The sequence below is a fragment of the Camelus ferus genome, chromosome 9 (genome assembly GCF_009834535.1).
Source record: "Camelus ferus isolate YT-003-E chromosome 9, BCGSAC_Cfer_1.0, whole genome shotgun sequence".
NCBI classification, from domain to species: Eukaryota; Metazoa; Chordata; class Mammalia; order Artiodactyla; family Camelidae; genus Camelus; species Camelus ferus.
In genome coordinates, this window is record NC_045704.1 from 9,255,001 (window position 1) to 9,277,079 (window position 22,079).

At 56.4% G+C, this 22,079-nt stretch overlaps 1 protein-coding gene across 1 annotated transcript; it reads right to left on the reverse strand.

Moving 5' to 3' along the window:
• Nucleotides 1–869: 869 nt before the first annotated feature.
• SSC5D (scavenger receptor cysteine rich family member with 5 domains) lies at nt 870–22,043 on the reverse strand. Its single transcript, XM_032487637.1, is given in 14 exon segments — nt 870–2,829; nt 11,536–11,703; nt 11,866–12,180; nt 12,262–12,828; nt 13,959–14,276; nt 16,006–16,131; nt 16,374–16,691; nt 18,312–18,620; nt 18,978–19,091; nt 19,284–19,403; nt 20,087–20,309; nt 20,311–20,396; nt 20,687–20,713; nt 21,157–22,043. Coding segments are annotated over 14 exon segments (4,980 nt in total). The 5' UTR covers nt 21,590–22,043; the 3' UTR covers nt 870–973.
• Nucleotides 22,044–22,079: the final 36 nt, after the last annotated feature.

The window sequence follows — 22,079 nt, forward strand, 5'->3', positions numbered from 1 at the left end:
AGGTGTGTGCTACTGTTATTCCCACTTTTAGAGTTGGGGAGACTCCAGACCAAGAAGGGAAGTCACTGGCACAGGGTCATGCCCTCAGGGGCTCAAACTCAGGCACTTAGGCCCCAAAGCTCACTCCCTCTGCTGAGCTGTGTTGACCATATGCTCCTTGGCAGGTGTTCGTGAAGGTAAAGTAACATCATGCACACAAAGCCCTCAGAACAGAGCCTGGCCCGGAGGAGGTGCCCGACAAATATTAGTCATTACTATGATTATTACGTGCTCGTCCATCAGAAGGTATTAACGAGTGTGCACTCCGGGTCAGGCTCTGTTCCACGAGCTGGGCAGGCATGCATCTGTGAACAAGACAGACTGCTGCCCTTGTGGAGCTTCATCATTGCCATCATCACCTCCATCATGATGATCACCATCATCACCACCATCATCTCCATCATCACCAAGAGCATCTTCACCATCAACACCATCATCTCCATCACCATCATCTCCTTCATCAGCATCACCTCCATCACCATCATCTCCATCATCACCATCACCATGACCATCTTCATCACCATCTTCTCCATCATCACCATGAGCATCTTCATCACCATTATCACCATCATTCCATCATCACTATGACCACTTCTCCATCATCACCATCATGATTATCATTACTATGGTCTTCATCACCATGATCTTCATGACCATCATCATCACCATGATTACCACTGTTATCATCATAATGATCATCACCATCATCACTTTTATCCTCATCATAATATCACCATTATCATCTTCACCATCATCCTCACCATCATCATCGCCATCTTGCATGGTGACTGTGGTATTCACAAATAGATCAATCTCAAGACTCCATCTGCCCCAGTCCTCCAGAAACATCATTCATGTTTTGTTTTTAATTAGATACTTTGGTTTTCCTTTGTTGGTTTGGGAGTGTCTTAAGTCTCTCAAATCTCAGGTAGGGTCACACATCTCCCCTCAGAGGCCTCTCCTCCTCCTCTGGGGTGGTAGTGGTTGGTGCAGATGTGGTGGGGGGCCAGGCCACCTCTGCCAGTCTCTTCACAACCTCACTCAGATGCCCCAGACCCTGGGCAGCCTCCACCAGCTGGGCCAACCCCAGTCCCAGGGCTTGGCGCTCCTGCTGGTCCCGCTCCAGGGCCTGGGTCAGCCTCTGCAGCTGGCCACCCACATCCCTCACAGCGGCCACCAGCTCTACCAAGGCAGGTGGCTCACAAGCCATGACCCTTACAGGTGGCACTGGGGCCACACATGGGCCAAGGGGGCCTGGGCTCTGGCCAGGAGTTGGCCCTAGGGTGAGGTGGTCAGGAGGAGGTTGATCCAAGGGGTGAGCAATAGGGGGCAGATGCGGGTCAGGGGTCACAGTGAGGTCAGAGGCTGAGTGTGGAGTATGAGTAGGTGGAGACGTTAGTTTGGGGCTCTGGTTTCTAGGTTGAGTGAAGTTCTCAGTGGACAGTGTGTCCATGCTTGGGACTGGAGAGGGCCTGGAGGGGCTGGGCTCTGACGCTGGAGAGGGCTCTGGGCTCCATATCTCGGATGTGGAGGGGAGAGGAGCCCCTGTGAAGGTCAATTGGGGGTGCAGGCTGGGCTTGACTGTTGGTGCCAGAGAGGGAGAGGGAAGTTCTGTTCCCAAGGAAGTTAGAAGGGACTTGGTAGTGATCACAGGGGTTGAGGTGGGGTCAGGAGTCATGGTGGGGTAAGTAGTGGTGGCAAAATGAGGGGCTGTGGAAGGGTAAGGGGTTGTGGTGGGTCGAGGGGTTGTGGTGGAGTGAGGGGTTGTGGCAGAGTGAGGGGTTGTGGCAGAATGAAGGGTTGTGGCAGGGCGAGACGTCGTTGTGGGCTCAGGGGTTGTGATGGGGTGAGGGACTGTGCTGGGGTGAGCAGTGGTGATGGGATGAGGGGTGGGGGGAGGGGAAGGGGTGGTGGTGGGGTGAGAGGTCATGGTGGAGTGAGGGGTTGTGGTGGGGTGAGAGGTCGTGGTGGGGTAAAGGGTTGTGGTGGGGTGAGAGGTCGTGGTGGGGTAAGGGGTCATGGTGGGGTGAGAGGTCGTGGTGGGGTAAGCAGTTGTGGTGGGGTGAGAGGTCGTGGTGGGGTAAGGGGTCATGGTGGGGTGAGAGGTCGTGGTGGGGTAAGCAGTTGTGGTGGGGTGAGAGGTCGTGGTGGGGTAAAGGGTGGCAGTGGGGTGAGAGGTCGTGGTGGGGTAAGCAGTTGTGGTGGGGTGAGAGGTCGTGGTGGGGTAAAGGGTGGCAGTGGGGTGAGAGGTAGTGGCAGCGTGAGACGTTATGGTGGCTGTGGGGTCAGGGCTTGTGGAGGGGTCTGGGGAACTGGGAGGTTCTGGGACTGTGCTGGGGTATGGAGTTGTGTCCCAGCCTGGGGTTGTGTGAGATTCCGGTGATAGCTCTGAGGTAGGAGAAAGGCGGGTCACCGCTGCCGGTACAGAGGGGTCAGAGGTCAGTTCTTTGGGAGGGGTGGGCGGTAGGGTGGGTGGAAGCCCAGGGGTCAGCGCTGGAACTACGGTGGCATCGGGGGTGGACAAGATAAGGCCAGGGGTTGTCAAGGTGTGGTGAGAGTTCACCCAGGAGGCCGATTCTGGGCTGGGTGGCAAGGTGGCAGGAAGGTCAGAGGTCACCTCCGGTGTTGAAACGGTGGCGGCGGGGATGAACTGCGGCGTGGAGTCAGAAGTCAGCAGAGGGCCCGGGGGCCCCGACGAGGCGGGGGGAGCTGAGGAAGGGGCGGGGGGCACCGTCCTGGCCACAGTGGGCCATTGCAGGCGGCGCTCCATACACGGCTTCCTTGCGGAACCTGGAGGAAGAAAGACGGACGGCCGAGGTCAGTCTGCCCCGCCCACTCTGAGGCCCGGCCCGCCCTCCAGGGACGGACTGACCAATGAGAAGGCAGAGAGCCTCGTGATGTCACGGGTCGCCGGCAGACTTCGCCCGGCCCTAGTGCCCCACCTCCCCGTCTCCAACGATGTCTCCAGGCGCCACCTGGCGTCCTCCCCTCTGGGGGAGATGCGGAGATGGGCGGGCTGGGGAGCGGGGGACGTTGGCGGGGTACCCTAGGATGCAGGAGGAAGTGCAAACGTGGTGGGGGTGCAGGATGGTGGGGGAGGAAGCAGGAGAGGGTATGGGGAATGTAGGGGTGTGGAGGGGTACCTGGTGCAGGAGGGGGCCCGATGGGCCGAGATGGGTGAAGGAAGAGAAAGACGGTAGCAGATGCTGGAGGCGCAGAAGCATGAGGGGGAATGCAGGAGGTCTCAGAAAGGTCATCTCGGGAATCAAGACAAATAATTTTATGCCTTTTTTTGTTTTTGCCTTTTTGTTTGTTTGGGGGGGGTAGGTAATTAAGTTTATTTATTTAGTGGAGGTACTGGGGATTGAACCCAGGACCTCCTGCATGCTCAGCATGAGCTCTACCACTGAGCTATTACCCTCCTCCCAGAATACATTTCTACTGGGGCTTTCCAGGGTGAAAGCTGGGTCACCACTGGGAAATTTGGAGTCAACTTCTCCAGCCCACCACACAAACACCCTGACCCCCTCACCTCAGCTACATGCCTCACCTGTGTCCCCATGGGATCTTGGAGCTAGAGAGGGATGGCCTGGGCTCCTGGTGGTGCCAGTGGTGGCACAGGGTCCAGGTATGCCTGCAGTGGGGGTCCCCTTGGCCAGGACCCCTCCTAAAGGCATGTCCCCACATCCAGGAAGACTCATAACCATCCTTGTCACCTTGAGAGATATGAGAACTGAGTCTCACCTCTCTTGGTTTTGACCCTCTGTTCCTGCTGGGCCCCCGCTCCAGCCTCACCCTGACTCAACTGGACCATCACCCCAATCTTCTCCCTGACCTCACAGGCACCTTGGTGATTCAGTGGGATTCTCTCAGCTACCAGTTACAGGAGTTGGGACTAAACTAGCTTATATAATAAGGACAGTTATTATTTCAATTTCCTGAGGTCCCTGACCTGCTCATTCTGTATTTTTTGCAAGAGGGGAAAAATCCTATAATAAACTACCTGGAACATTTCTGTAACATGATCTATCCTATGCTTTTTTGGCTTAATACACTTCGATAATCTCTGCATTGCAACAATTTTATATGACATATAAATTTACTATATATGCCATTTTGTACAGGGAGAATAAAAAGATGATTCCTCTTCTAGCTTGACTGGCCCAAAGACTTATTTTAACAACAGTTTTGTTGAACTATAATTCACATACCTTACAATTCACCTACTTAAAATGTGCAGTTCAGTGGTTTTTAGTACATTCATGAAGTTGTACAGCCATGGAAGATGGGACATTCCTCATCTTCCTTCATAAACTGCCCCTGCCCATCTCCCCAGAATCACCTTACCACATCTTCTCCCAAACAACGTGCTGTCCACACCTGCTTCTCAAGCTTGTCCGCACCTCTGAGCCTTTGTCTGTGCCGTCTCCTCTACCTGGAATTCCCTCCCCCTCTATTTTTCTAGCCAAGCGAGCATATTAAGACGTTTTCCCACTCTGCATGGAAAACCAGGCAGAAGAATGGTGTCCGCGATGCCAGGCATGTCAGCCGTGGTCACTGTGAACTCTGCCGCCAGCCATTCCAGTGGCAGAAACCCCTGCTCTGCCACCTGCTAACATGCTCACGCTAACAGAACAAGAGTCTGTTTCCACCCTGATGCCCAGCATTGCGGAGACCTCGGCTGTGGTTTCCTGTTAGTCACCATTCTTAATTAAATACCTTTCCCATGCCTGTTAAATACCCTAAGAGGAAAGCTAGGAAATCCTGCCAATGGCCATACACACTAGGAATTTTAAAAACCATCAGCAGTGATAATTTAAAAATGGACAAAAAAAAAAAAAGGTTGGGGGAAAACCCATTAGCAATGAATCACTAAAGATTTTTTCCCCAAGACCAAGACGCTGGGTTTAGGAGGACTCTGTCAAGAACACAGATTGCAGCTGTCATCTTGGTAAAATGTCGGCCCGTCAAGTGCAGGCATGCTCCTTGGGTCTGCGTGTACTTGAAATGCCCTCTAAGGTATGGCCACATGCTCATGGTCCATTAGTCTGTGATCGATTCAAGTTTTTCATTAAAGTATACATTGCAAAAAGCAGCAGCACTGCAGTGGCAGGCCCTGTGAGGCCAAACCGCCCTTGCCCTTGGTCGGGGAGCCGCTGCCTGGCATTCAGTTTACAGTGCCCAGACATGTCTTTTCATTTCAGCCGCACACGTGGGACTCCCTGCTGCTATACTGTCACCGCATGCCTCAGCTTCCTACAGCTAGGGAGATGGCGCGAATACCTGCACACGGCACACCCCTCTCAGCGCCTGCTTTCTGGCTCAGTCCCTGCCTGAGCAAGTCACCCAACTTCTCCATGACTCTGTTTCCTCATCTTTAAAATGGGTAGCACGGTGGGGTCGCAGGGCTGGCAGGTGATGAGCAGTTTTTTTAATTAAATACATATAAGTCTAGTTCCTTCTTTTTAACTTTGTATAATATTCTAGGATATGAATATACAACCGCCGATTTATCTATGCCCACGCCGACGGGCAGTTTTGCTGTTACAAATATGGCTGCTGTGAATTCTTCATGAGTGAGAATTCCTCAGCACCTGATTGTGGAGTTGCTTTGTGGAAGGCAGATGTATCTCCCTAGATATTGTCAGACTGCCCTCCCAAGTAGGTGCAGAGTCTCACATCCACCTTTATCCTACATCCTTGCTGCTGTCTGACATTTTAATTTTTAGTAATCTCACGGGGAGCGGGTGGGTGAAGAAGCTGCAGCTTCGCTACGGATGACGACATTGAAGTCCAGAGAGGGCAAGGAATCTTCCCAAGGTCACACAACTAAGGAGCAGCATTTGGGCTTCAGACCTGGCAGATCTACCTGGTTCTAAATGGGGATCTCTTTCCCTCTGAGTACAAATCTCCTGGCCTTACTCCACTCCTTCCCTGGTTTTATTCATCCTTTGGGATTTGATTCAAAGACCTCTCCCCTCTCCGCTTTGAAGAGGCCACGCCCAGCTCTATGCTTCCTGGGTTCTTCAGGCCTAATTCTGTCACGGGCTCCTTCCCAGTCTCTGTGACTGGAGTGGTTAAGACGGTGAATGCTGGAGTTCAAATCTAAGCTCTTGCCCTTTGCTGTCCTGACCTCTCTGTACCTCAAATTCTCTGTAAAATGAGGTTAAGGACAGTCCTTATCTCATAACGCTCCACAGGAAGTGAGTTAAACTATGTGATGCACTTCAAATATTAGCAATTATTATTGTTATTGTTATTTTTTTATCATGCAACCTCTAAATTTAATCTGGCACTTAATCTTGGATGCCCTCCCCTCTGCGCAGCTATAACCTACAGCGATATGCCACACCCATGAGTCATCCCACGTTCCCCGCTGCATGTGGGAACTCCATTCGACATAGCTATCTGCAGAGCCTCATGCATTCCCGCAGCTGCAAACTCCATCCTGTAAACTTATGTCTTCGGCCCAGGCGCTCCTCGGAGCTCCAGGATTGCACATCCAGTGTCTCCGCCTGGGTTTGTCAAACACATCACCAATGAAGCTTCTAATATCCCCATTCTAGATCCTGTGGACACACCCTGCAGTGTTCCCTGGTCCATCCCCCACCTCCTTTTCCTCAACTTATCACTCGAACCCATCAGCTCAACCCCCAGAATATAGTTTGAACAAGCACACCTGTCTCAATCTCCACTGCCACCTCTCCATGGACCTCCTGGTCTCCCTGCATTCACTCTTCTGTTTTTTTAATGAAGGTGCTGGAGATTGAACCCAGGACCCCAGGCATGCTAAGCACGTGCTCTATCACTGAACTACACCCTCCCTGCACACACTCTTGCTCCTACACCCATTCCCCTGGCAACATCCTGAGGGACTCCTTTGAAAGTGCACATGTGATCATGACCTTCCTAGCTTCAAATGCTCCACCAAGGGCTTGTGAACACAGAATAAAACCCAGACTCTGGCCTCACCTCCTATCACTCTCACCCTGCCTGGCTCACTCCACTCCAGCGATGCTGGCATCCTTATTGTCCTCCGAAAGTCCCACCACAGGGCCTTTGCGTGTGCACCCCGTCTCCCTGGAATGCTCCTTTAGCCCCCTCACAGGGGACATCTTTACAATGGACCAAAGACCTCATCTCCTGCCCTCATCCCCATCAACCACTCCAGTCCCACTGACCTTGCTGCTGTTTCTAGAACCAGTTAAGCACACACCCCCACCTCAGGGCCTTTGCGCATGCTGTTCCCTCCCTATGGACCACTCTCCTAACAGATATTTGCATGGCTTCCTCCCTCTCCTTCCTGAGTCTGTCACTTAAATGGCACTTTCTTAGTAAGTCATCTCTTGACTCTCATATTTTAAGTTACAACTCAGCCCCTCCCTTTTCCCCTCCCTTGCTCTGCTCCACTGCTATGTTCCCTGGGGTTGGTTAATGTCTGCATCTCCAACTTCCATCATCCAGGAAGCCTCAAGAAATGTTGCTTCAGGGGGAGGGTATAGCTCAGTGGTAGAGTGCCTGCTTAGCATGCACAAGGTCCTGGGTTCAATCCCCAGTACCTCCATTAAAAAAATAAATAAACCTAATTACCTCCCCGTCACAAAATAGGAAAAAAAGTGTTGCTTCAGTGAACCAAAGAATTCAAACTTCATAAGCTTCCAGCTTCATCTTCTGTACACTCCCTCTCAACTCTTTCGTTTGTCTTGGGGTGGGGGTAATTAGGTTTCTTTGTTTATTTACTTATTTTTGATAGAGGTACTGGGGATTGAACCTCATGCATGCTAAGCACCCACTCTACCACTGAGCTATACCCTCCCCCAACTCTCTTGACTTACATGGTGAACTCTTACTCCTTTGTTTGTTCATTCACTCAACAAACATGTAAAAAAAGTCTCCACTATGTCTCTACAACACAGATCCCATGGTAGACAGAACAATGCTCCCTAAAGATGTCCATACCCTAATTCCCAGAACCTGTGGCTATGTTACCTGATGTGGCAAAAGGGACTTTGCAGATGTCATTAAGGGTCCAGACCCTTACGTGAAGAGATTACCCTGTATTAATCTGAGTGGACTGAATCTAATCACACAAATCCTCAAAATTAGAGAATCTTTCCCAGCTAGAGTGACAGAAGATATAAAAGGCAAAAAAAAAAAAAAAAAAAAAAAAAAATACCAGAGAGCTGCAATGTTGCTGGCTTTGAAGATGGAGGAAGGGGCCACACAGTGAGGAATGCAGGGGCTCTAGAAGCTGGAAAAGACAAGGGAACAGATTCTCCTGTGGAGCCTCAGAAGGAACACAGCCCCGCTGACACCTTAATTTTAGCCAGTGAGACTCCTGTAGGACTCCTGATCTCCAGAACTGCAAAATAGTAAGCTCCTACTGTCTTAAGCCTCTAATGTGCAGTCATGTGTTATGGCAGCAAAAGAAACTGACACAGCTAAACACAAGAGAGCTAAGTGTCTGCAGAGATGACGTGCCTTAGATGGGCAATGCAGTTTTCTCAACTCCAGCCTTTGCTCCTCGGAGAATCCCCTTCATCCTGGCATCTGCTGGTGGAAACGATACCATCTCCTCTACAAGGTTTTTCCTGATTGCTTCACTAGAAATAATCACTCCATCCCTGGGATGATGCAGCTGTTGCTCGTTTACAGTAAATAACTCTTAACAACCAACATTTTGCGGTTTTAAATGATTTCACACACGTTGGGCTCACTGGATTAGGACCTGAGGTCATTCAGCTACTTCTAATCCCAGTGGGGCCACATCTGGTACCCAGGGAGCTGGACTCCAGAACTCACGCTGTTAATTACTCACGCTGTTAATTACTTCAGCAATTCAGTCATCTTTCCCAACCCAATGAGCAAATCGTGTGTGAAATCGTTTAAAATGGATCTAACTCGTGGCTCCTGAGTTGAAGTTTAACTTCTCTGAGCCTCATTTTTCCCACCGGAAACACAGGGTCAACACCAGGATCTACCATCCAGTTGGTGGAATCATACGTTCCTGGCACTCCTTGACTCTTTCAGAGACCCTGGAGCTCTTGTTTTTTTTTCAAAGGAGAGTACTTTTTCAAGGTCACCTTGCTAATGAAGACAGGAATTCAGATCTGTCGTTTCTTTCCCGCGTGCCCTGCCCTGCCCCTCCCTACAAGTCGTCTCTTTCTTGATCTATTAAGGCACCTAATTTAGGGCCATGTTGGGGGAGGTAATCAAGTTTATTAATTTTTTTTCAGTTGAGGTACTGGGGATTGAACCCAGGACCTCGTGCATGCTAAGCAGGCACTCTACCACTGAGCTATACCTTCCCTGACCAAGTCTTCCCATTATTAAGGTTGTTCATGCGACTCCTGAGATTTCCATCGCGCAGTCTGTCGTTCTGCACTTATTTGTGCTCATGTACCGCCTCTCCCCCACCGGGAAGAGGGGCTCCCGGAGGGCGGGACCTGGCCGTCCTCAGCGGTGCGAGCGCCCAGCGTCTGACCGTCTCCGCCACGAGGGGGCGCTACGGGATAGGGAGGCGGCGCCGGGTCGCCGAGAACAAAGGCTCTGGAATCCCGGCCACACGTGCAGTGTGCTGCACCACCTCTGGAAACTGAGCCCTAACTCACAACTTCGGTCGCCCCCACCGCAAACCGCAGAGACCCCAAGGCCTCTCCACCCCGCCCCTCCCCGCCAGGACGAAGCCAGACCGAAAACAGACACCGCCCTGCGGGACCGCAGTGCACTTCACCCGCCTTTATGACCGGGGTGTGCATCAGCCAGCCAATCAGGAGGCGCAGCGCGTCTGTGACGTCACATGCGGAGTGACGTCTGCCCTTCCACCCTCTCCCCGAAGCCCGCAGAGTGCGCATGCGTGCTGAGCGTGCGGAAAAGGCGGGAAACGGCGCGCGCGAGAGGCGGGGTCCAACCGGGGGGCCGAAAGGGGCGAGCGGAGGGGCGCGGGGCGACCCACGCGGCCCCGAGGCGTAGGGGAGGATGGAGGGAACACACGGGGAGGGAGAGGGCTGAGAAGCACAGTTGGTGCGATAGGCGGAGGAGGAACAGAACCTGCGACGCCTGGGGGAGGGGGCGACCGCCGCACGGGGAAGGGGTCGGGAGAACCCGGGAGGAAGCCTCCATGCAGACGTGGAGGGAGGCAGGGAGAGGAGCGAGGGGGAGACAGGAGAGGGGATGGCGCGATGGAGACTCAGAGGATGAAGAAAGGGAGAGAGGAGAGCCGAGCCTGGGCGGGGGTCGAGTGGGAAACAGCGGGGAGGGCGCGGCAGCGAGAGTGAAAGAAAAAGGAGGATGCGGAGGGGAGATAGAGAAGCGGGCCGTGAAAACCAGTGGGAAGTAGGGGAGATGGCAGTGGGGACTTGGTAAGGAGAGAAAAAATCAGAAATTTGGTGAGACTGATGAGCCAAAGAGACGAGCGGGGGGAGACAGCGAAAGAGAAAGAGCTGAAAAGATGAAAACAGTAAGAAATAGAGAAGATGCGAGTGAGAAACTGAAACTAGAAAAAGTGGAAGACATAGAAGAGATGAAGAGAAACTGACCAAGAAAAATAGAAATAGAGGAGGGGGTGAGAAACGGAAAATGAAAGAAAAAAAGAACCAGACGCGGAGGGGGAAAGGCAAAACGTCGACCGTGGAAAAACACAGAGAAATAGAATTGATGGGGCTGTGAACTTGACAAGGAGAGAAAAAAAAAAAAAAAGAGCAAGATGGTGAGAAAGAAACTGACGGTGAAAAAAACAGAGATGAGGGTGAGACTTGAAAGGAAAAAAGAATGTGAGGTGGGATCAGCGGTGGATCAAGACAGACCCTGAGTAGGGATGGACTAGAGATCACACAGATACACACACATACAGACATACACACATATACACAAACGCACATGCACATGCACATGCACACGTACATACACATACACGGGCAGAGAAACCGGCAACGTGGGGCTGAGTTGGGTCAAGGTGGCAGAGATGGGAGGAGAGAAACAGGTGACAGTGAGACAGAGGGGGACAGAGCTGTGGGGCCAGAGGCTGCCCCCACTGGCCAGAGGAAGGAGGTCAGGCTGGGAACAGAACCCTCCATCCAGATGTCCCCACCGGGCCTCTGAGCCATAGCCCAACCCAGATCAGAGCGTGCTCTGGGAGAATGGGTCTGTGGTGACAGGGTGGGCCTCAGCCATAGGGTCTGGAGGGATTTCCATCAAGGCTGTGGACTGAGGGGCACGGGCTCCAGTCGGTTTTTCTGGAGGGTGGGTGCTGGGCTCCGCTGAGCTGGGTCTGTTTTCAAACAGTGGTGGGGGAGGGGGTCTCTTCTCGGCTCTGGAGGACAGTGTTTGGTTGAGCCCAAGGAGGGAATGTTTTTAGGATCTCCAGAGCTGAGGAAAACCCGTCTGGGGTCTCTGAGACCCAGGCCTGCTCATTTAGGAGGGTCTTTCTGGAAGCCCGGCAGGGAGGTGCACAGAGGTTTCCAGAGGCCCCCTCCCCACCCCAGCTATGCCCCTCACCTGTGCCAGGAAGGCGCCTCGTTGCTGGGGAGGGGACCCCTGGGCGCCCGGTGGTGCCCCGGGAGAGAATGTGTCCAGGCATCCCTGCGGTGGTGGTCCTCTTGGCCAGGTCCTCTCCCGACGTGGGGTCCCAGGTCCATGGTGGGTAATCCTCCTCGTCTGTGTAGCCTTGGGAGAAAGTGGGGAAGGGGAGAGCCCGGTCCCGTCTCAGGTCCTTGCCGCTGCTCCAGACTCCCCCTCTGGAACCTCCTGTAGCGGCTCTGGGTCCCCACTCCCTTGCCACCCTGACCTCATGCCCTCGGCTGCCCTGCTGAGCCCCGCCTGGCGTACCAGTGCAAGTGAGCCCCACGTCCTCCTCGTGGTCACAGTTATGCTGTCCCCACGGCCTTGCGGGGCAGTCGCTCAGCGAGGTCTCGCTTCCCTTGCAGCCCAGGTCATCCAGCCAGATGGGCCCGGTCCCAGGGCCATAGTGGGTTTTGCCCACTCGGGGCCGGACTCTCCCACAGCCCAGCTCCCAGCAGGCCACGGTGCCATCCCGCAGGTCCCAGTTGTCATCGCATACGGTGCCCCAGCGTCCAGCATGCCACACCTCCAGCCGGCCAGCACACCGGTTGGGCCCATCAGCCAGACGAACTCGGAACAGGCCTACTGGTAGAAGGCCCAGGTCAGGAGGGGCCAGCGGGGGTCAGGAGGGTCAGCCTCACTCTTCTCCCTCCTTCCACTCACCTGATCCCCCAGTGGGGGAGGGGGCTGGGTCTTTGGATGACTCTGGAGAACCTTCTGGGATCCTGGCCGATGGCTCCACGGTGGCCTCAGAGGTCATTTCTTGGGGGCCTTGAGTGGTCGGTGTTGCCACAGTCTTAAAGGTCCGTTCCCGGGGGGCCCGGGGAGTCCGAGTCACAGGAGTGTGTGAGGTCAGCATGTGAGAGGTCTCAGTGGTCAGCCTTGTGGTAAACTCAGAGGTTGGTCTCCGAGAGGCCTCCATGGTCCGGGCGGTAGTGGTCCTCAAGGTCAGTTCTAGGGGACTCCGAGTGCCCTGGACCCTGGAGTGTTTAGTGGTCGGCATCACGGGAGGCTGAGTGGCTGGTCTCTTTGCAGTCTTGGTCACCCACTTCTTTGTGCTCTTGGGCATTTTCCCTGGGGCCTTGGTGGTTTTCTCCAGCACACTGGGGGTCAGTCTGGCAGGGGGCTTGGTGGCCAGCTCCCCTGGGAGCCAGGCATCCGGGTCTCTACCCAGGCCAGGGATCCAGCTCCAACTGAAGGGGTCTGAGATGGAGTCCAGGCCGGGGGTTCCTGGAAGACAGGCGGGGAGGACAGGGACGATGGCAGACACTGTGATGCCAAGAGTTAACGATGCAGTGCGTGGGTTAGCCTTGTCCAAAGAAAGGTTTGGCCCTCTGCCCTGGCTACTGGGGAGGGGGGCTCTCCAAGCCCTTGGAATGTCCTGCCTGGAACAGTGTTTCCTGGGGGGCGGGACCACCCTGATAACCTTTGCTAACAATGTGACGTATGGGCTGCCAGCGTGCAGCCAGCCACATCTCAGGACGGAGCGCCTATAAACACTCTGACGCCAAGGCCAGGAGGGCTTCCCTGGTCGGCAGCACTTCACGTGTGTTGCCACACGTCATTGCTGGGGAGGTAAGTGCTGTCTGCGTGGCTGCCCTGGAAGCCCTGAGAGGGTCACTCCTGGACCCCGCGCCCAGCTCCTCTTCCCTCGGCTGATTTAATCTGTGTCCTTTCACTGCAGTAAACTGTGCTTCTGAGTTGGACAGCTTTTCTGATTTTTGTAAGTCCTTCTAGAAAACTGTGGAAGCTAAGGGTGTTGTTGGTACCCTCCCAGATGGTCACATGTCAGGTGCGTTTGCAACGATTTGCTGGTGCATCTTTCCCTCGGTGAAATGTAAGTGTCAAAGGCGAGGGCTGGGCCCATTGCATTCTGAGGACCAGGCTTCAGCTCGGTGTCCGGCATTCGATAAATAATGGCGAATGAACAGCGCAAGCCGTTCCTGAGCTTATTTCAGCTGGCTCTCCCTCACGCTGGCTTCTCGCCATCTCCTTGTGCCCCTGTGCCTGCCTCCTCTCAGCTTGGGGTGGACACAGCTCCTCTCTAAGTAGGAGACCTCCTTGATTCTTGTGGGGAGCAGGAGGAGGAGAAAGAATCCTGGCTATGCCACTTAGCTGCTGTGTGACCTTGGGTGAGTTACATAACCTCTCTGTGCCTTAGCATCTTCGTCAGTAAAACGGGCATAACAGCTACCAATTTGGACTTACTGTGAGGTGTGAATGTGATCACGTGCAAAAACAGCCAGCCCAAGGCAGGGGCTTAGGAGGTGGGTACTCAATCAATGTTAGTGCCAATGTTTGTTCCTGTTCCCTCCTCCAGGAAGCCCTCCCGGAGCCATTGGTGGCCAGGGCCTCCTTACCAGTGCAGGTGATTCCAACGTCCTCATTATGAGCACAGTTGTGCTTCCCCCAGGGGGCGGCGGGACAGTTGGCGAGGGACGCCTCAGTCCCTGTGCATCTGACGTCATCCAGCCAGATGGGGCCGGCGCCCCAGCCAAAGCGGCCAGCAGCAGGGTCTGGCTGCCGAGGCCCCCCGCAGCCCAGCTCCCGGCAGACCACGGCCGTGTCCCGCAGGTCCCAGCTGTCGTCACACACGGTCCCCCAGCGCCCGGCATGCCACACCTCCAGCCGGCCTGAGCACCTGCTGGGCCCGGCCACCAGGCGCAGTCGGGGGGACCCTGGGGTGGAAGACACCCAAAGAGTGAGAGTCAGGGAGGCCATCGGGCTCTGAGTCTTTGTCCACCCTCCCTCCACCTTCTTTCTATGCACCCACCCTTCCTCCCCAGCAGGAAGCACTCATCCAGGCCAGTGTCTGCGTCAGGCACAGGGCCACGGAGTCAGGGATCAAGGGCGGTTCCTTGAAAAAGCTCAACACAGAATCACCATACGATCCGGAAACCCCACTCCTATGGAGATGCCCACAAGAAAGTGGATATGGGCACTCAGTCAGGTACCCGTACACCCACGTCCACGGCAGCGTCATTCCCAACAGGCCAAAGGCGGGAGCTGCCCAAGTGTCCGTCGATGGACAAGTGGATAAGCAAAGTGTAGTCCATCTATACAGTGGAACGCTATTCAGACGTGAAAAAAATTCTGCCATGTGCTACAATATGGATGAACTTGGAGGACATGATGCTCAAGGAGATAAGCCAGACACAAAAGGACAAACACTGCGGGATTCCACTTATACATAAAGTACCTAATCAGATGCAGAGAGACAGAAGACTGGTGTGTGCCAGGGGCTGGGAAGATGGGGGACAGGTAGTGAGTGCTAATGGGTCTAGCGTATGTTTGGGATGACGAAAAAATTCTGGAGGTGGTGGTGGTGATGCTTACACAGCACTGTAGAATGTATTCTATACGACTGAACTGTATGCTTAAAAATGGTTAAAATGGTCAATTTTCTGTGCATATGTTACTACAATTTGGAAAAAAAAAAAAGAAAGTGTGCTCTGGAACAAATTGGCTGCACTCTCAAGTCCCGGCTCTCCCACTTTTGAGCTGTGTAGTCTCATGTCTAACGTGGAAACCAGACGGTACCTATGGCGTGAGTGGCTGGGAGCGTTGCCTGGCGATGCCATCCACAGGGGGCTTGGAACAGCACTGGTCACGTGAGCCAGTGAGTGCTGAGTATATGGCAGTTGCTTTATTATTATTATTCAGAAAAGGGGGAAGGAGGCCTCTGGTAATGGTGATCAAGTTCCTGCTTTTTTCAGCCTTTTCCAGCCTTGAGGAGATAGCTGTATGCATGGTGGCTTTGTATCTGCTGTACCTGATGCTCTGACATCTTGGGGCCTTGCTGCTCTGAAGGGACTGCTAACCCCCAGACATAGGAAACTACGGGACTGGGAGTGTGCCCTTCAGATGCAACCTGACCCACCCAGAGCCCACGCCCGCCCCCCCACCTGGGGGCAGGTTACGCTCCAGAGCCAGCCGGAATGATTCAGACCAGCCCATCCTAGGCCTGCCCACCCTGCCGTGTCCAGTCCTCCCCAGAGAAGCCGCACTCAAGGCTTTGCCCACGTTCACCCATCAGTGCCTCCACTTCCTGAGGGACCCTTGTGCTTTTTCATGTGGCCCTGTGCCGTGTGGCATGCTGTGTCCCCTCCTCTTGGGGACGGTGAGAAACCAACTACCTCTCCAATGACACTCGTCTCCTCATCTGCTGGCCTCCCCCTACCTGACTGATAATGAAGCCTGTGTTTTAAAAGAACAGCCATCGCTGACCCAGTGCCTTCCAGATTTGTGAGAGCAAAGCATTAAGCCCAGCAGGGGCCCTTCTGAGTGTGGGCTATCTCCCACCCTCCACCCTCCCCTACCCCCAGACAGTCTGAGCAGGGAGGGAGGGCATCTGGGGGCAGGAAATAGAAGCCAAGGCCCATATCTGGGGGAGCAGAAGGAACTCACCAGCTTCCGGCCCAGGTTCCTGAGGGGCAGCAGGGGAGGCAGGTGGAGGAGAAATGCCTGCTGTCCGAGGGGCCTGGCTCGCCGTGGGGGGCAGGGCCGTGGGAGGGACGTATCCGGGAGGCATACCTGGGCCGGAAGAGGTGATCAGCACCCACTGCTGGGCTGTAGGCGGCTCCCCACACCGCGTGGCCTAGGACCCCAATGTAGGGGAGGGTTCAGGGGCAAGCACGACATGGGGCGGGTGGGCAGTCGGGATGGGGGAGTGTGGGACACGCGGGGTATAATCAGGAAAATACACGAGCCCCCCCAGTTCTTGCCCTCCTCTTGAGATCCCCCAACGCCCAACCTCTCTGGCCTCTCCCCCTCACCATCACACACAGCCCCGGCGTCTTCCCGGTGATGACAGTCGTGCTGGCCCCAGGGCCTCGCCGGACAGTACCGCAAGGCTGTCTCGTTTCCCCGACAGCGAAGATCATCCAGGAGGATGGGTCCAGCCCCCTCCCCAAAGAAGGCGCCTCCGGGGGCGGCCAGCGCCCCCCCGCAGCCCAGCTCCCGGCAGGCCACAGCAGCGTCCCGCAGGTCCCAGGCGTCATCACACACTGTCCCCCAGCGCCCGGCGTGCCACACCTCCAGCCGGCCAGCACACCCATGGGGGCCATCGGCCAGACGCAGCCGAGGGGCCGGGCCTGGATGTGGGGAGGGGGAGAGAGCAGAGAGGGAAGACCGTGATGGATGAGCCGGCACCTAGGTGCATGCAGGGACCCAGGATGGGTGAGAAGGCACGGCTACATGGGGTCCTGCGTCATGCCTGAGATGGTGCTGGAGTCGGCCCTCCACCTTCAGTTTGCAAAGGACGAAAAGGCTCCGGGATGGTTAGTCATTCACCTAGAGTCCAACTCGGGTCTATCCACACCCCCTACCTCCCAACATCGTCCCTGCCTCCCCAGGGACAACACTGGTCTTGACCCGCCCCCCTAACTCCTCAGGTGGTTCCCCACTCCCCAGCTGCCTTCCCCAGGCCAGTAAAGCAGGGCTTCTGAGCCTCAGCACCACTGACATCAGGGGTCAGATCATTCTCTGCTGTGGGGGCCGTGCTGTATGCAGTGGGATGTCCAGCAGTGTCCCTGGGCCCCAGAAGCACCCCCACTCCCCCCACAGTTGTGATGACCAGAAATGTCCCCAAACATTGCTGATGTCCCCTGGGGAGCAGGGTGGGGAATCGCCCCGAGGTTGAGAACCACTAGTCTAGATACCAAACTCTAGTTGGTCTGGGAGTACAATTCCATTGGGTCCTTTTAGGGTGAGAGCTGGGTCACCTTTGGGGAGTGTGGAGTCTGTCTCTCTAGCCCCCATTCTGGGGGGGTGGTGCAAAATCACCCCCATTGGTGTTTTAGAGAAGAGGACAGGCCAGAGAGGCTGAGATACTTCTGGCCTAAATCTCCCCGCTTTAAGAGGGAGCTCCCTCTCTGGGCTGCCCTGAGGAGCAAAGATGGTAAGAAACCCACAGTTCCTTACCATCCTGTTTCCCTCAGTGGGGTTCACTTCTTCCCCACAACAACTTGACCTCCTCTGGAGCCTCCACTCACCTCCCAGAAACTGGGCATCCAGAGATGCCACTTCCGTCCTCACAAGCTCTCCACAATATAACAGCACGTGGAGGGGTCACCCTTACTGCCTCCAGTCCACCGACCTGAGCCCCAACCTGTGTGCCCCTGGTCTCTGTCCCCCCACTCCCTGCATACCAGATACCCAGATCCATCTGTGCTGCGGGACAGACCCGGCGGGTCAGGTTCTAGGCCATTTGCTTTACATCTCAGTCTGCATCTGGGAAGGTGAGGCGAGCCCGTCCAAGCAGGGGTGAGGCTTAGAGCCGGCTCCCGACTGCCACTTAGCATGGCGCAAGGTCTCAGGTGGAAATCCTCACCCTCTCTCCACTCCTGTCCACTGACTTAGGCATCTCCTGCACCCCTGACTGGGGGTGCATCTCCTGTCAGCCTGCAGCCCCTGAAATGTCCCAACCCACACCTGTGGGCCATCCCTGCCCCATGCGGGCTGTGTCCTACAGCACCCGAACAGAAAGTCATGAGAGCCAGGACAGGGTCTCAGGTGTGTGCTGTGTCTGTCTCCAGCAGGGGCTGGTGCTTAATGAATAGGTGTGGAAGGGAGGGAAGAAGGGAGGAGGGGAGGGAGAGAAGGAGGGAAGGGGGTTGGAGAGCTCCTTAAAGCAGGTGTTGTGATGTCAGTGAGTGGGGAGTGGGGCTTGGCCCTTGCGGGAGGGGGTCTGGGGAGGCAGGGGACAGACATACCGGTACAGACCAGCCCTGCATCCTCTGTGTGGTCACAGTTGCTCCGGCCCCAGGGGCTTCGGGGACAGTCCCGCAAGGCCTGCTCTCCGCCTCCGCACCCCACGTCGTCCATCCACACGGGCCCTGAACCCGGGCCGAATCGGGCCCCTCCGGGGGCAGCTAGAGCACCCCCACAGCCCAGTTCCCGGCAGGCCACAGCAGCATCCCGCAGGTCCCAGCCGTCGTCACACACGGTCCCCCAGCGTCCGCCGTGCCACACCTCCAGGCGGCCCGAGCACCCATGGGGGCCGGAGACCAGGCGCAGCCGCTCTGGGGGGACAGCAGGGAGAGAGGGGGACGGTGAGGGGACTCGTGTGAGGCAGCTGAGGCCATGCAGATTACAGCACCCTCGTTCTCAATCTGGGGAAACTGAGCCCTGGAGTGGGCAGAGGCCTAAGATCGGCCGCCAGCAGCCATGGATACCGGGTCTCCTGACCAGGCAAGGTGCAGGGACATGATGGGGAGCCTGGGCCAGACTGAATCCCCGGGGATGTGGTGCATGCTGGAGCCCTGCTGGGGCCACAGGTTAAGAGGAGAGCACCCAGGGGGCAGTTCCCCAGTTTGGTCCAGTGGGACCTCGGGCCTCCCCGACCCAGATTTGCAGACGGGATGCCTGCGGGCACTTACCCTGGCGGGGGGCTCCAGCAGTCAGCAAAGGAGCCCTAGTGGACTTGGCCTGCTTGGGCGGCCGGGGGCTCTTCTTCCGGGAGCTGTTCTGGGGGGTCCCGGCTGGGCGGGGGGCTTGGCGAGGAAACAGCAGAGAGGGAGATCAGGGCTGCACCTCCTGGAGCTGCAGGTCAGCCCTGAGAGTCCACAAAGGTCTGAAGGGGGCCATGGCAGAGGCCCTTAGGAGTGTGTTGGAGATGGGCCTCTGTCTGCCCCTTCTCCCTCCCAGCTGCAGCAGGAGAGAGGGAACGGGCGGGGTGGGCTCACCATGCGTCACGGGGGGCTCCTCAGAGCCAGGGCTCAGCTCCCCAGACAGCCCCGGCCAGGGGTCCCCATCCAGGATGGAAGGTGTGTTGTCCTGGTCCCTGGAGTCGGCCACACGCTGACCTTCAGGAGACGTCACACTGATCCATTTTTTCAGGCCCATGGTCCTACCCCACCCCTCTCTGCATGGCTGAGTTTTAGCCTACCACGAGGAACGTGCCCAAGCCAGATAGGTTCCCTATCAACTCTTACCCTTCCCTTCCTTCGATGTAAAAACAGGAAGAATGCCTTTTGCTGATGCAAGGTTAACCACTCATGAGGAATAATGGTCATAAGACCCCCGGAGGGAGGAAAACCTCCAGTTCCCAACCGTGCAGACATGCTTCTCCCTTGGTAGTCAGATCTACCTCTAGCTGTGGTCCTCTTTAATCTCCCTGCAACCCTTTCGGTGGAGTGAAGCCCGGCTGCAAATTAAGGCCTCCAGTCTGCCATCCTCTTGATCTTTCCTGCCTGTGAGTTCCCCAGAATAAACTTCCTAATTGCCTGCTTTGTTTTTTGGTTCAAAGTTCCTTCTCTGTTTGGAGAATTTTATTCAACATCTCCACAGTCCAACACCCAGATGCTATGGAGAGGGAAGGCCCTGAGTGAGGTGGGGGCTGGGCTCTCCAGGGCAGTGGTAAGTCCTGGCTTTGTAGGTGGTGTCAGGGGGTATGGACTTCTGGATTCTCAGAGTTACTGAGCTGAGGACTTGGGTCCCTGTGCCATCTCAGAAGGAGTGCCCCCAGAGGGGGTCAAGGGTCCCCTACCTGCACAGACGACGCCGGCGTCCTCCTCGTGGGAGCAGATGTGGGCCTTCCAGCCGCGGTGGGGGCAGAGGCCCAGCTGCCGCTCACTGCCCCGGCAAGCCAGCTCGCTCAGCCACACGGGCCCCACGCCCTCCCCGAAGAAGGCGCCTCCAGGGGCGGCCAGCGCCCCACCACAGCCCAGTTCCCGGCAGGCCACGGCGGCATCCCGCAGGTCCCAGCCGTCAGTCACACACGGTCCCCCAGCGCCCAGTGTGCCACACCTCCAGGCGACCAGCGCACCCATGGGGGCCATCGGCCAGACGCAGCCGCTCTGTGGGAACAGAGGAAAGGCTGTGACATCCTAGAGACCCTGGGGCAGGGGGTAGGCAGGGGCTGGGGGCTGTCCTGCAGGGCATGACTGGGAGCCCAACTCCTGGGTGCCCAGAAGAGCGGTGATGCCTCATAGGAAGCAGGAGGCTGGACACCCAGGTGGTTCTGGGGGATGTGGTGCCCGAGGTCATAGGTGGATGGGGGGGCCAGGGTCCCAGTGGAGGGTGAGGCTGGGCATGGGGTGGGCTTGGAGCTGAGCAAGGCCAGACAGAATTGTTCGGGGCCACTTACCAACAGCCTGGATCCCCATCAGAGCCACTGGAAGGGAGGTTGGAGGAGTGGGACAAAGTGAGGGCCTCACGCCTCTGCACCAGAAACCCTGCCCCTGGAAGCAGAAGTCTGGGCCGAAGGCATGGCCAGGTTCAGGTCCTAGAGATGGGCGGGGCTCCAGATGCCACAGGTCAGGGCTGTGCGCTCCCCCAGGGGCCTGGCTAAAGGGCAAATGGGGGGTGCCCCCAACAGGGTCAGGGCTTCTGGTGGGGGCAGGTAGGTCCCTAGGGCTCCTAAAAGGGTAGGATGGGGTATGCCAGAGGCTGGGTCCCTGGGGAATTGGGGAATCAGGCAAGGAGAGCCAGATGTCCCGTATTCCCCAAGCTGACAGGGACAGGGCCCCAAAAGTCTGAGTCTCTCAAGTGGATGAGCTCAGGGGTCAGAAGGTGGGGCCTAGGCCCCTGAGTCCCGGAGGAGAAGGGGTCACTCACCGAGGAGGCAGGCCAAGACCCTCATGTTTGCAGAGTCCGGGCAGGGATGGGGTGAAAGGGGACAGGAGCAGGAGAGAGGGGAGGAGGTGGTGGCCACTGTTGGGAGGGAGGGAGAGAAGGAGGGAGGGACTCGCCTGCGGAGGCGCCCAGGACCCGGACCCGCGGAGGAGCAGGCAGGGGCTGGACGCTTTGCCAGGAGGAAGAGAGGCTGCCGAGGAGGCAGCAGGGGACAGGAGGGGGGGCGGGGAGGGGGCTGGCCCTCGGCTGAGGCCTGGGGAGGAGGGCGGTGGCAGGCGGGAGGGAGGGTGTCCAACTGCAAACACCCACACGGGAGACGCTGGCCAGGCGTGCTGTACTTAGAGATGCTTAAGGGGCAGCAGGCTGCAGGGAAGGATCCAGACAGGGGTGTGCCTGGGGGGACAGCAGGGGCCATGGGTGGGGCGCCCACCCATCTGCCTCCTCTTTTGTCCAGCCAGGGAAGTGTGGTGGGACCACAGTACAGGGGATTGAGGGTAAATTCACATCAGCTCCTGGGGCTGGGGACCTAGCACATCTGGGATTCACGATGCAGCAAGAGGGCTTGCAGCCAGACACCAGGAAGGACTTCCTGGACTGGAAAAAGAGACTGAGAAACCCCTCTCTCCAACACCTCCCCCCCGCCCTGCAGATTTGTGCACAAAGTCCCCAGCCCCGTCTGAGGGACCGGTGGTTGAACTTGTGTGTCTCCTTAGGAAACGGGTCGGGGGTTGAAAGGACTAAGGGTCAAGGCTTGGGTGGAGGAGGGGTACTACACACACACACACACACACACACACACACTGCACTAAGCAGCTGTGAGGCGGAAAAAATTTGGTAATGGGGAGCGTGAGTCAGAGCTCTGGCAGGGAGCGGGGCTGCCGTGAGCTCATTGCCTACCCTGCTCC